General features: G+C 48.0%; 1 protein-coding gene across 1 annotated transcript in view; it reads right to left on the bottom strand.

Annotated features, from left to right (window-relative positions):
- TGM4 (transglutaminase 4) overlaps positions 1-12,784 on the bottom strand; it is a 39,304-nt gene that overhangs the window by 21,538 nt on the left and 4,982 nt on the right. Inside the window, exons 2-4 of the mRNA XM_011952644.1 lie at positions 6,511-6,684; positions 4,038-4,144; positions 1,084-1,213 (exon numbers count right to left, since the gene is read on the bottom strand). Of these exons, the coding sequence (XP_011808034.1) occupies positions 1,084-1,213; positions 4,038-4,144; positions 6,511-6,684 (411 nt within the window). The remainder of the gene's footprint in view (positions 1-1,083; positions 1,214-4,037; positions 4,145-6,510; positions 6,685-12,784) is intronic.

Below are 12,784 nucleotides of genomic sequence, written 5' to 3'. Positions count from 1 at the left end.
GGCTAATTTTTTTTTTGTATTTTTAGTAGAGACGGGGTTTCACCGTGTTAGCCAGGATGGTCTCGATCCCCCGACCTCATGATCTGCCCACCTTAGCCTCCCAAAGTGCTGAGATTACAGGCGTGAGCCACCACGCCTGGTTGCTAACACTTAATTTACTGAAGTTGGTAACTGTACTGTGGTTATATGAGAGAACATCCCTGTTCTTAGGGAATACACATTAAAGGGTTTAGGGGTTGTAAAGAACCAACTTATATGTAACTTACTCTCAAATGGTTCAAAAATAAAAAGCATGTGTGTGTGTGTGTGTAGAGGAGGGACGGAGGGAAAATGATTAAGCAAATGGAGAAAAATGTTAACAACAGGTGTGCCTGGATAAAGGGTATAGGTTGTTCATTACATAATTTTTGCCACTTTTCTGTGAGCTCAAAATCATTTCCAAATACAAAGGTTAAAAAAAGAGCTCCTTGGCTCCTAGCATGGGCGCCTGATGACTTTTGATTTCAAAAAGGCCCCAGGACGGAGGGCAGGTGTGGAAAGGGTTGACATAGAATGTGCCACATTTGAGGCTGCAAGATGTCCAGCACCCTCTGGAGAGAAGCCAGTGCTGGCAATGGCAGAAGTACTCTCGAGTGCCATTTACATAAAGGCTGCAGTGTAGCCACAGGAAAAAATGAGCTGGGCACATAAGGAAGTGGAGAGAAGAGAACAGAACTAAGGAAGCAGAAGGGAGGAACCAACCACAGTTCAGGTCCTGACCTGGAGTTGGCAAGAAAGAAGTCCTTGGTGGCCCCTCCCTAGCCCCACCAAGGCAGCTCTGTACAGTAGTGAAGGCAGAAGCCAGCTGGGGCAGGGCAAGGCATTGGGGAGAAGTGGAAACGGGGAATAAGGACCTCCATTCTAAGGGGCCTGGTCACAAAGAAAACGCTCCAACGGTGTCCGTGATCTGTTCCTGGGTCACATCCCTTTAATTAGTTTGCAAGTACCTTGAGAGCAAACAAAAGCTCATAGGCCATGCATTGCACATAGCAGGTTTTGCCAGGGGCACCTGCCACGCCCCAGCAGACCTGAGATTCACAGTACCTTTACACCATGGGTTGAAGAGAAGGTATAGGATGTTTTCTTCAGACTTAAGGATGTGTTTTCCAGTTTTCACATGTAGTTGGTACTTGCCCAGGATGGCATTGGGGGTGCTGGTGACAGCCACTGTGACCTGAGCAAACCACAAGATAAGTGGACATCACCCCCCTCTGGCCAGATCCCAAATCCTACAAATGCTTCCCAGAAGAATCCATCAGTCCTAACAACTCATCCCATCTGGAACCAGCCCGGAGACAGGAATGGTCAGGACCCTGGACAGCCAGGAGCGTCCCTGCAAGGGCAGGATGCATGAGACAGAAAAGCAGCCTCATACAGCATGAAGTTTTGGCACATCTTGCAAGAGCCCTAGACAGACTGGGCATTTTCACCTCCCTGAGATTCACTCCCTTCACCACTCCCTTCACCACAGCCTGGAGGTGATACCATCTCCAGGTTGTTGGGAAGATGCTGTGGATAAAACATACTTAAGGTGCTGACATGGTTGGCTCTGTGTCCCCACTCGAATCTTGTCTTGAATTGTAATCCCCATAATCCCCGCATGTTGAGTGAGGGACCTGGTGGGAGGTGATTGAATCACGGGGGCAGTTTCCCCTCTGCTGTTCTCGTGATAGTCAGTGAGTTCTCGTGAGATCTGATGGTTTTATAAGGCGGTTTCCCCTGCTCTTTCTCGCTCTCTCTCACCTGCTACCATGTAAAATGTGCCTGCTTCCCCTTCTGCCATGATTGTAAGTTTCCTGAGGCCTCCCCAGCCGTGTGGAACTGTGAGTCAATTAAACTTCTTTCCTTTACAAATTACCCAGTCTCGGGTATTCTTTAGAGTAGTAGAGTAGGACAAGAATGGACTAATACACGTGCCTAGCCCAGTGCCTGGAACTCCAGGGGAAAGGTTAAATGTCAACTGTCTTTTGCAGCAAAAACAAAACTAAACAAAAAAACACACATTTCTCTTGGAATACAGGCAGCCAGAGTCCCAGAGGGCCATTGGTCCAAGGGCGTCCAGGCCTCTATCCAGTCTTTTAGGATAAATAATAGCTGGAGAGATAATTAGGTTACATCAATATTGCTGTAGCCACAATGGTACCAAGAATAATAATTCTCATCCTTGTCACAAAACACTTCCATTTGTGGTCCAAGATCCTCCCATGAGATGCTTATTATTATAACTCATAGGAGCAATAGGCTCTCAGTTCAAATCCCAGCTCTACTCTCCCCCGTTTTTTGGGGAGACAGAGTCTCTGTCACCCAGGCTGGAGTGCAGTTGGCTTCTAGCATGGGCACCTGATGGCTTTTGATTTCAGGAAGGCCCCAAGAGAAAGGGCAGGTGTGGAAAAGGGTTGACATAGAATGTGCCACATTTGAAGCTGCAAGAAGATGTCCAGCACCCTCCGGAGAGAAGCCGGTGCTGGTGATGGCAGAAGTAGCCTTGAGTGCCATTGCAGCATTGAACTCCTGGGGCCAAGTGATTCTCCCACCTAAGCCTCCCAACTGGTTGGAACTACAGGTGCCTGCCACCACTCCTGGCTAATTTTTTTTTTTTTTTTTTTTTTTTTTTTTTTTAGTAGAGATGGGGTAGCCCTATGTTGCCCAGGCTGGCCAGCTCTACCTCTTACTGGCTATATGACCTTGGCTGGTCACTTAACCTCTCCTGTGCCTCAGTTTTCTTGTTTAAAAATTTGTAATGATAACAGGCCCCCTTCCTTGTGGGAGCATTGTGAAAATTAAATGAGCTAACATATATAAATGTTTAATTGTTATTATTTTGCTGGTGGGGAAACTGAGGTTCACAGAGGTTGCCCAAGAGGTGGAGCTGGGATCAAACTCAGTGTGCTACAACTTCAGAATCCATGAGGCTAACTCCCCACACCCCTGTTGTGGCAAGGGGGAAGAGGTTGTGCCCTCACTGTTCATTACAATGGAACCCAGGAGAACCAGCCTTCCAGGGTGCAGGAAATGGCCTCCACCTTGATCTGGCTGGTGGTCCCACAGCTGTATTCATAGGTAAAAATTCACTGTGCAAACCATTAAGATTTGTGTCCTTTACGTGTGTTATATGTCAATTTAAAAAACAAAACTTTAAAAATAACACTTTTTGAGTAAAGAAATGCAGCTCCTGCCTACACCCCATGCCCACCTCGGGAGAGATCTTCATGATACCCTGAAAAACACTCAAATGCAAAATTGGGGTTGAGAGTCTGGGATCTGGATGGGAGGGAGAAGGAAGAGCCCGGGGCACTAGGGAGGATTCCAGCAGCAACTGGCCCATTCATCTCATGTCCACCAGCAGATTCTGCTTCTACAAAAACCCAATGTAATTGCCATTTAAAAATCATGGCATTAGCCTAGCATTAAACTTCTAGGGATTTAGCCTAAGGAAATATCCATAAGCTAGTTCAAAGATCTGCCTGAGAGATGGTTCTTTACAACACTGGAAGACTGGAGACAACTGTGAACACCCAGCGCTCCCCAAAAGGGTGGAAAACCAGCAACCGTAAGCCACACACTCGGGCAGGAGCCACTGTGGAAAACATCCATTAGGTCTTGTCAAATGAGTGAAGCATGAGATGGACCCCCACTGTGTATTTGACCATGACATAGAAAAAGCCCGGAAGGAAGGATGGGTAACTTAATTGGTGGAACCAGGGGTTATTTTTGTGTACTTCTCTCTGCTCTCTGTCCTCCAGTGAATATTGTTCCCTTTGAAATGAAAAGGGGAAGGGTGACATGTAGGAGGTTTGGCCACAGAGGTACTGTGTGCTTGGAGGAGGCTGAGTGGCGAAAGAGACGTTTGGAGCCATGGCCCCTCTATCATGCTCTGCTGTAGATGGCTTTAAACCACATTGCCAGCTGACAGGTGAGGAAGGGGACAGGGGCTGCTCACATTAGGAGGAATCCGCCAGAAGCCAGCCAGCCCGCCCGCCAGCCCAGTGGGTGCTCACCTCTTTGCCAGACTCATTTTGAAGGGTTGCCTGCCAGTTGTAGTGGTCTGAGGGTGTCCTCGGGTCGAGCACCACCAGGGTGTGTTTGGCGATGCTAGGATTTGGCCCTGGAGATACCCGAAGGAAAAAAAACATTAGCCCAGCCATGGGTCACCCCCAAGACAATCTCCCCTAGTTCGGGCGCACCTACTGCCCACTCACGGACCCCCCACCCCTCCTTTCCAGGCTCATTTGTCCCCTGGCTCCAGTCCCTCTAATTCTGCAGGGCCCTCCCTCCGCCCCACATGTCCAGTTTTAGTTTTCTGTTCAATTTAGATGAGCTTCCTGCCTCCTCTCCACGTCCTCCCTTTTTACCCATCAGATCCAGGTCTCCCTAGAGCTCCTGCCTCTGTCACGTGCTCACTCCAGTTACCATTTGTTTAACCCCGCCGGCTCATGCCACAGACCCACACACTTGTCCACTCCGCGTAATGCAGGGGAACTGCTTAACCTTCACTCTTCTCGTCTGGAGGAGGCAGATACCACCCCTACCCTGCATACTGTTGCAGGATCTTCTTTGAAAGGTCGATCAGGTTATGTCATGAGCTCCAGGGACTACTAGAATCAAATCCAACCTCTTTCCATAGCCCACAGGTGGCCCTCAGTGATGCTTCTCCCCAACTCCCCACTTTCCTCCCTGTCATGACTGGGTTTCTGGTCCCCAGAGAGTTAGCTCATGACAAAGAGCATGAGACACAAGTGTTGCCTCCTCAGGGCCCTGGCACTTGCTGTGCTCACGGCTGGGAACACCCTGCTCTCCGCTCCTCACATGGTGGGACGTGGGTCTCAGCAGGCTCACTTCCCAGGGAAGCCCTTCCAACCCCGACAGAGTCATCCCCGCCCTGACCTGCTGCTTTCTGTCTTGCTGGCGGAGCCTCTTGTTTTTGGTTTCTTCATTATATTTGGCCCTGTCTGAAATTACCTTGCAGTTTTGTTTACTGCTCTCTCTGCTAGTATGGTCAAGTCTAGGAGGCAGGGACCGCTTTACCTCTGGGTTCCCTGGCACCAAGTCGGTACTCAACAAAAACCTGTTGAGTGAGTGAGTTGCACTACAGCACACATGGAGAGTGCTCAGTGCAACACCTGGCATGTGGCAAGTGCTCAGGAAATTTTGGGTGAGGGAATGCACATGGACCCAGGGATACTATAAAGTCACAAAGTCAGTGACAGCACGGTCCCAGTCCACACGTTGAGCAGGTAGCTCACGGCACGGCACACAGTAGATGCTTATTTCATCTTGGATGAAGGGAATGGCAGCTGTTCTGACTGATCTCCACCAGCACGTTGGAGGAGACCCTAAGCCTGTTGTTCACTCAGAGAAGGAGCAAAAGGAGCGCTCTCCCAGGAAGTGCTATTGTATGCCCTCTTGTAAAGTAGATCTACTTGATCTAATTTTTTTTTTGAGACGGAGTTTCACTCTTGTCACCAGGATGAAGTGCAATGACACTGTCTTACCTCGCTGCAAACTCCGTCTCCCAGGTTCAAGCAATTCTCCTACCTCAGCCTCCTGAATAGCTGGGATTACAGGCACCTGCCACTATGCCCAGCTAATTTTTGTATTTTTAGCAGAGACGGGGTTTCATCATGTTGGCCAGGCTGGTCCCGAACTCCTGATCTCAGGTGATCTGCCCGCCTCGGCCTCCCAAAATACTGGGATTACAGGCATTAGCTGCCATGCCTGTCTTACTTGATCTATTTTTATAACTTAAAAACATTAGGTAAATGATGAGTTAATGGGTGCAGCACACCATCATGGCACATGTATACATATGTAACAAACCTGCACATTGTGCACATGTACCCTAGAACCTAAAGTATAATAAAAAAAAACAAAAACAAAAACAAACAAAAAAAAACAAGACTGAGCTACTGAGCTATTAAAAAAAAAAAAAACTTAAAAACAACATTAAAGAAGACCTCCCCTCCATTATCCCACCACCTGTCACAAAATCTAATACATTTTCTCTGTTCCCCTAGTTGTACGTAGGCACATATATTTACCTAACTATAACAAATGTGTGAGCCATTTCCTGTTATCTTTGCAGCCAAAATGTGATATTTTAATCATTATTACTGGCTTACCTGCAGCTCACCCGGTTATGGCATCAGCACACCTCAGTCCTATGAGTCATCTCTACAAAATGTTCCAGACCCCACTGCAGCAGATGCCGGCTGAGTCGCCTCCTCTCTCTGCTCTGGCCCCCTCCCCTGCTTAGCCAAGGAATCAGAGACTCACTATGTACCAGGTCCTGACTGAGCTTCCCATTCTATTCTCATCACACCTGCTATTATTCCCACTTTACAGATGGAGAAACTGGGGATCAGAGAGGGGAAGGCACTCCTGGCTCAGACTGACCAGACAGGGCCACTCCAGCATCCAGGGACCCTCGTGATCCCTCCCCCAAGCCCCATGAGCAGAGCCCCGAGGCTTCACCTGTGCTGAATTCCAGTTTCAGTTCGTGGTAGGATTGTAGGGGCTGGTTCAGCACCAGCCGCAGGTGAAACACCTGCCCTCGCCGGAACACAGGACTGCTCGTTTGGAACTCCCACGTGTGGTGAGAAACGGCGTTCTCCTGCTTCAAGAAGTCAACGAGGAGAACTTGCAGCTCTGTCAGCACACAGCATGTGGGGAAAGAGAGCACAGAGAATGTTTATTCTTTGATCACCTCTTTCTGGGTTCAAAATCTGACAGTGCATTGAGGTAGAGCTGGGCTTTAGAGTCGGGCATCCCTGCTCCACCTCTGGCTGGCTATGAATCTGTCTGAGACTCAGTTTCCTCACCTATAAGATGGGTGTGCATTGGCCGGGCGCGGTGGCTCAAGCCTGTAATCCCAGCACTTTGGGAGGCCGAGACGGGCGGATCACGAGGTCAGGAGATCGAGACCATCCTGGCTAACACGGTGAAACCCCGTCTCTACTAAAAAACACAAAAAACTAGCCGGGCGAGGTGGCGGGCGCCTGTAGTCCGAGCTACTCCAGAGGCTGAGGCAGGAGAATGGCAACTCGGGAGGCGGAGCTTACAGTGAGCTGAGATCCGGCCACTGCACTCCAGCCTGGGCGACAGAGCCAGACTCCGCCTAAAAAAAAAAAAAAAAAAAAAAAAAAAAATGGGTGTGCATGTACCTACCTTGTGGGATTACATGGGGATGAGCCGAGATCAGTGGACTAAAGTGCTCAGTCATGTAACCCTGCAAAATAGGTATGTGCACGCCCATCTTACAAGTGAGGAAACTGAGACTCAGGGTGAGTCTGTGAGTGGCTGTTAGGCAAGGCTCCCACCCCAACTCCCCCTCTCTGTAGACATGGCCTCAGGAACAAAGCTGGTGCCAGGGTGTTCTCCGTTAATCAACACAAAAGCTGAAGGGAAAGAGGGGAGCAGGCAAACTGAGGAGGGAACAGATGAGCCCTGGGCTTGCTCCCCTTCCTGTTTAGCCCAGACTCCCGGCAGCTTCCAGTCAGACACCATCCCGAGGTGAGAGTTCACATCCTGAAGAGAAGGGTGGGGTGCAAAGTGGCTGGGGTGAAGCCTTTTTATCCAAATCGAGGAAGAAGCACCAAGGAGCTCCCATGATCTGAGGCCAAGACTACTTGCATTATAAATGGGATTTGTAAGGCCGGGCGCAGTGGCTCACGCCTGTAATCCCAGCACTTTGGGAGGCTGAGGGGGCGCATCACCTGAGATCAGGAGCCAAGATCAAACCACTGCACTCCAGACTGGGTGACAGAGTGAGACTCCATCCCCCCGCACCCCCCCCAAAAGAAAAAACAGAAAGGGAATTTTCTTCTTCAATGCTCAAGTGAAAAGTACACTCAGTAAAAGAAATAATCTCCACATACACTCTTTTCTGTAACACATGTATTTCTTACCATGTGTCTGTTATAATGACATATGTATTACCTCAGCTTGGGACCCAAACCCCTCCCCTTTATCTAAAATTCAAACTATTCCCAGGCTCATGAGTCATGAAGAGAAATGTGTTTTGGCTGCACCCTGAAACCACCTGGGGGTTGTAGAACTACTTATGTTCTCCCCCAGAGATTCTGATACAATTGATCTGAGCGGGGCTGAGCCTCTGTGTTTTCAAAGCTTTCCAGGCAATTCCAGCGTGCAGAAGGCATGGTAAAATACAGACTGCCGGGCCCACCCTGAGTTTCTGATTCAGCACATCTGGGGTGTGGCTGAGAATCTGCCACTCCACTCCAGCAGCTTCCTTGATGACGCTAATGCTGCTGGCCCAGGGAGGCACATATTGAGAACCCCTAGATTAGGAAGCCCCACTGTGGCCTGTGAGGTAAAGTGAGGTGAGATGCAGGGCCCTTCCCCTGCTCCCGAGGGCTCACCCACAGAGGAAACCCATCCTCTGCAGAGATCATGGAGGCCAGCCACGGAAACGTGGACTTCCGTGACTACGAAATAGGTGGAGTGGTCACGCCCACATCAGAGGGCAACCTTGGGGATGTGGCCAGTGATGTGTTTGTAGACAGCACAGCTCATTCTTGCTGGAGTGGCTTTGGGATTGGAGCCTGGACAAGTGTTCTCCAGGAAGGCAAGCCTCCAGCAAGTGGCCTTCCCTCTGCACTGCTGCACTGTTCCCAGGGCCTGGGAACCTGCTCCCTCCAGCAGGGAGGCCCACCTGGCAGACAGACCTACCTTCCCAGGTGCCTCCCCTTCTTGGGCTGAAACCTTGGGGTGGGCCCATGGCTAGCTGGAGCATCTTAGCTCATTTGTGCTGCTGTGATGGAATACCTGAGACTGGGTCATTTAGAAAGAATAGAAATTTATTTCTTATAGTTCTGGAGGCTGAGAAGTCCAAGATCAAGCCACCAGCATCTGGTGAGGGCCTCTTGCTGCGTTGTAACATAGCAGAAGGCAGAGGGCGAGAGAGGACCAACTCCCTCCTTCAGGTCCCTTTATAGGGGCACCTCATCTTATTCACAGGGAAGGAGCCCTCATCACCTAATCACCTCTTAAAGGCCCCACCTCTTAGAACCACCACATTGGCAACCCCTGAATTTTTGGGGGAGACATATTCAAACCACAGCATGCTGTCACGAGCTGCAGTCCTGAAAGGCTTCTTCATTTCCCTGGACAGCAGAGCTCCTGCTGTGGGACCCAGAGCCAACCGCAAAGCAATCACAGCTGGAAAAGGGCTTTAACAGTCCCTCCCATGTTCTGATTTATTCCTGCTCCCCCATGGACTGGGCAGGTGGGTGACCTGGGTTCCCAAGGGGTAAAGGTATAGGTTTTGGTACCAGGAAGCAGGAAAGAGCAGTTAAGAAATCCAAATCCTAAATGCAGTCATCTCTGTGGAAGCTTCTTAAGACCTTATCTCCCTAGAATGGTAAACACACTCCCTCCCTCGGTGGCTAATGTGCACACTGAGTGCCTGGCACACAGTAGGCACTTAATAAAACGCAGGCCATCATTAATGTTAGGCAGATGGGATATAGTGGCTTGATATCTCCACCTGGAGCCTGTGAATGTGACCTCATAGAAATAGGGGACTTTCAGATGTGATTAAGGATCTTGTGATTATATTATCCCAGATTATCCAGGTAGGCCCTAAATCCAATAACAAGTGTCCTTATAAGAGACATGGAGAGGCAAGGGGAGGGTCATGTGAAGATGGAGGCAGAGACTGGAGTTACACAGCTGCAAGCCACAGAACACCTGGAGCCACCAGAAACCAGGAAAGACAAGGAAAGATTCTCCACTGGAGGCTTCTGCAGGAGCAGGACCCTGCTGACATTTTGATTTTGGATGTCTATCTTCCAGAACTAGAGAATAATAAATTGCTGTTGTTTTAAGCAACCCCATTTGTGGTCATTTGTTGTGAATGCCCTAAGAAACCAACATACAGCACATAATAGATGTGCAGTACTGGAGCCTCCTCCCTCACCCTCTCCTGGGCACTGCTCTGTGACCTGACCACTGCTTAAAGGTAGATCTGGGAGGCTGGAGGCATCCTGGAACTCCAGGAAGCCACATTGGGGCTGTCTTAAAAAAAATGCCTTTGGAGTCACATACCTGTAATCCCGGTTACTTGGGAGACTGAGGTGGGAGAATCACTTGAGCCCAGGAGTTCAAGGCTGCAGTGAGCTATGACTGCAGCTGTGAATAGCCACAACACTCCAGCCTGGGCAATAAAGTGAGACCCCAACTCTAAAAAAAAAAAAAAAACCTTTGTATTTTTATTTTGTAGTTACTGCACTTGGATGGATGGTGAAAACTGATATAGCAGTTTAATGCTTTCAGTGTCATAAATGCAAGATGACCAGAGAAACCTGCAAAGAAAAAGTGTCAGTGGAATACAATGTCCTTGTTTTTTGCCACCAGTGTGCAGGTTGGAATTTAAATTCTTTGAGTATTAAAAAACAAAAGTCTCTGCAATGGATAATTTTTGCTATAACTTTTGCCATGAAGCCTCTGGAAAAAAGGAGACAACATAAAAGACAGGCAATCTCCAGATGGAGATATACTTTTGGAGTTTTAAAAAGCAAAGTTGCTTTTAAACTAAAATTAGCATTAGTTGCTAATGAGCTCTTGTGAAATTGTCAGCCTTAGAAGCTTATGATTTTCCAGCCTGTATGTATATTTTTGAGTGGGTCAAGTGGGACTCTTAAAATGACAAGAAAAAACGCACTTAGGAGGACCTTGGTGACTTTAGAAGAAGAGGAAGAGATACCTGAGCTATCACGCTCAGCTCCTCACCATGTGATGCCCGGCACCACCTTGGGACTCCACAGGAAGTCCAAGATAGCAAGAAGACCCTCACCAGATGCAGTTCCTCGACCTTGGAGTCTCCGCCTCTGTAACTGGAAGAAATGAATTTCTTTTCTTTATAAATTACCTGAGTTTCAGGTATTCTTTTATAAGCAACAGAAAATAAACTAATACAATTTCCTTCTCCTTCCTCCTGGTAAGGCAGTTTGATTATTAAATGCAGCTTTCCCCAGAAAGGAACTGACCTTTTCTAGGCTGCTCAATGAATGAATGATCAGGACAAAAAATAGAGACTATTTAAGCTTACTTTGAATTTTCTTTTTTTCTTTTTGAGACAGGGCCTTGCTCTGTCACCCAGACTGGAGTGCAGTAGTGTGAACATGGCTCACTGCAGCCACGACCTCTTGAGCTCAAGGGATCCTCCCACTTCAGCCTCCAGAGTAGCTGGGACTACAGGTGTGCACCACCACACCTGGCTTTTTTATTTTTTGTGGTGATAAAGTCTTATTGTGTTGCCCAGGCTGGTCTCAAACTCCTGAATTCAAGTGATCCTCCTGCCTCAGCCTCCAAAAATGTTGGAATTACAGACATGAGCCACCACATCCGACCTACCATTTTGAAAACTTTCGAAAATTCAGGATTTTGTCCTGACCAGTTCCAGAATATGATGTGTTATTCTGGTTACATTGTATTTAAATATTTTTCTGTAAAAAATGCTTTTGTCCCTCTTGCAAACAACCATTCCAGATGAAAGGTCTGGGTGAGAATAAGAGATTACTAAAAACAAAAAAATAAATAAAGTTATGATTGTTGAATGAGACACACAGAGAAAAAACATGTCACAACTAATTGCTAAAGGAATTAAACACATCCCGTGTGACTCCACTGGAGAGGACTCTTGGAAGCACCTGCCTAGTTCCCCCAGAACCTCACTCCAGCAGCCTTTTCCCTTTGCTGATTTTTCTTTGTACCCTTTGCCACAATAAATCACATCCCCCACCACCCCCACCCCAGTGTCCACATTGCTGCCTGAGGCTACTGCCACCTGCCAGCAGGTACTCTTGGAGAGTCTCCCAGACTGCTTGTGGGAGCACAGCCCCTGCAGAATACATACCAGTGATGAAAAATTTCAAACATCACCTCTTTCTGTAGAGGTCTGGGATTCCCCCAAACTGAGAAAGTAAAATAAACAGTTGTCCTTGGCTCATAGGCACAAACTGGCTCCTAGTCACAGTTGTCACTGGTTTAGGGGATAAATGCCAATCTTTGGAGTGATCCATTCTCCATCAAAGTTTTATGGAATTCCCACAAAGTCACACTCAAGATGAGCTTACAGCCCCAAATTTTAAAACAGAAAATACACTATTTCAGCAGAAACCACACAAGTATTCGTCCAAGAAATCAGATAATATACAGACTATAAAATAATGTATATAGACTATGGACCAGGCACAGTGGCTCATGCCTATGATCCCAGCACTTTGGGAAGCTGAGGCAGGAGGATCCCTTGAGCCCAGGAGTTCAAGATCAGCCTGGGCAACATAGAGAAACCCTGTCTTTACCAAAAAAATTTTAATTAACCAAGAATTGTGATGTGCACATGCAGTCTCAGCTACTTGGGAAGCTGAGGCAAGAGTATCACTTGGGCCTGAGAAGTCAAGGCTGCAGTAAGCCATGTTCACAACACTACACTACAGCCTGGTGACAGAGTGAGACTTTATTTCAAAAAATAATAAATAAAATATTAAAAAACATAGGGCCAGGCACAGTGGCTCATGCCTGTAATCCCAGCACTTTGGGAGGCCGAGGTGGGCAGATCACCTGAGGTCAGGAATTTGAGGCCAGCCTGACCAACACGGTGAAATCCTGTCTCTACTAAAAATACAAAATAAAAATTAGCCAGGCGTGGTGGCGGGCGCCTGTAGTCCCAGCTACTTGGGAGGCTGAGGCGGGAGAATGGCGTGAACCTAGGAGGCAGAGCTTG

Source organism: Colobus angolensis, unplaced genomic scaffold, assembly GCF_000951035.1.
Source record: "Colobus angolensis palliatus isolate OR3802 unplaced genomic scaffold, Cang.pa_1.0 Scaffold344, whole genome shotgun sequence".
Classification (NCBI taxonomy): Eukaryota; Metazoa; Chordata; class Mammalia; order Primates; family Cercopithecidae; genus Colobus; species Colobus angolensis.
This window is presented reverse-complemented; position numbering and strand designations above follow the sequence as displayed.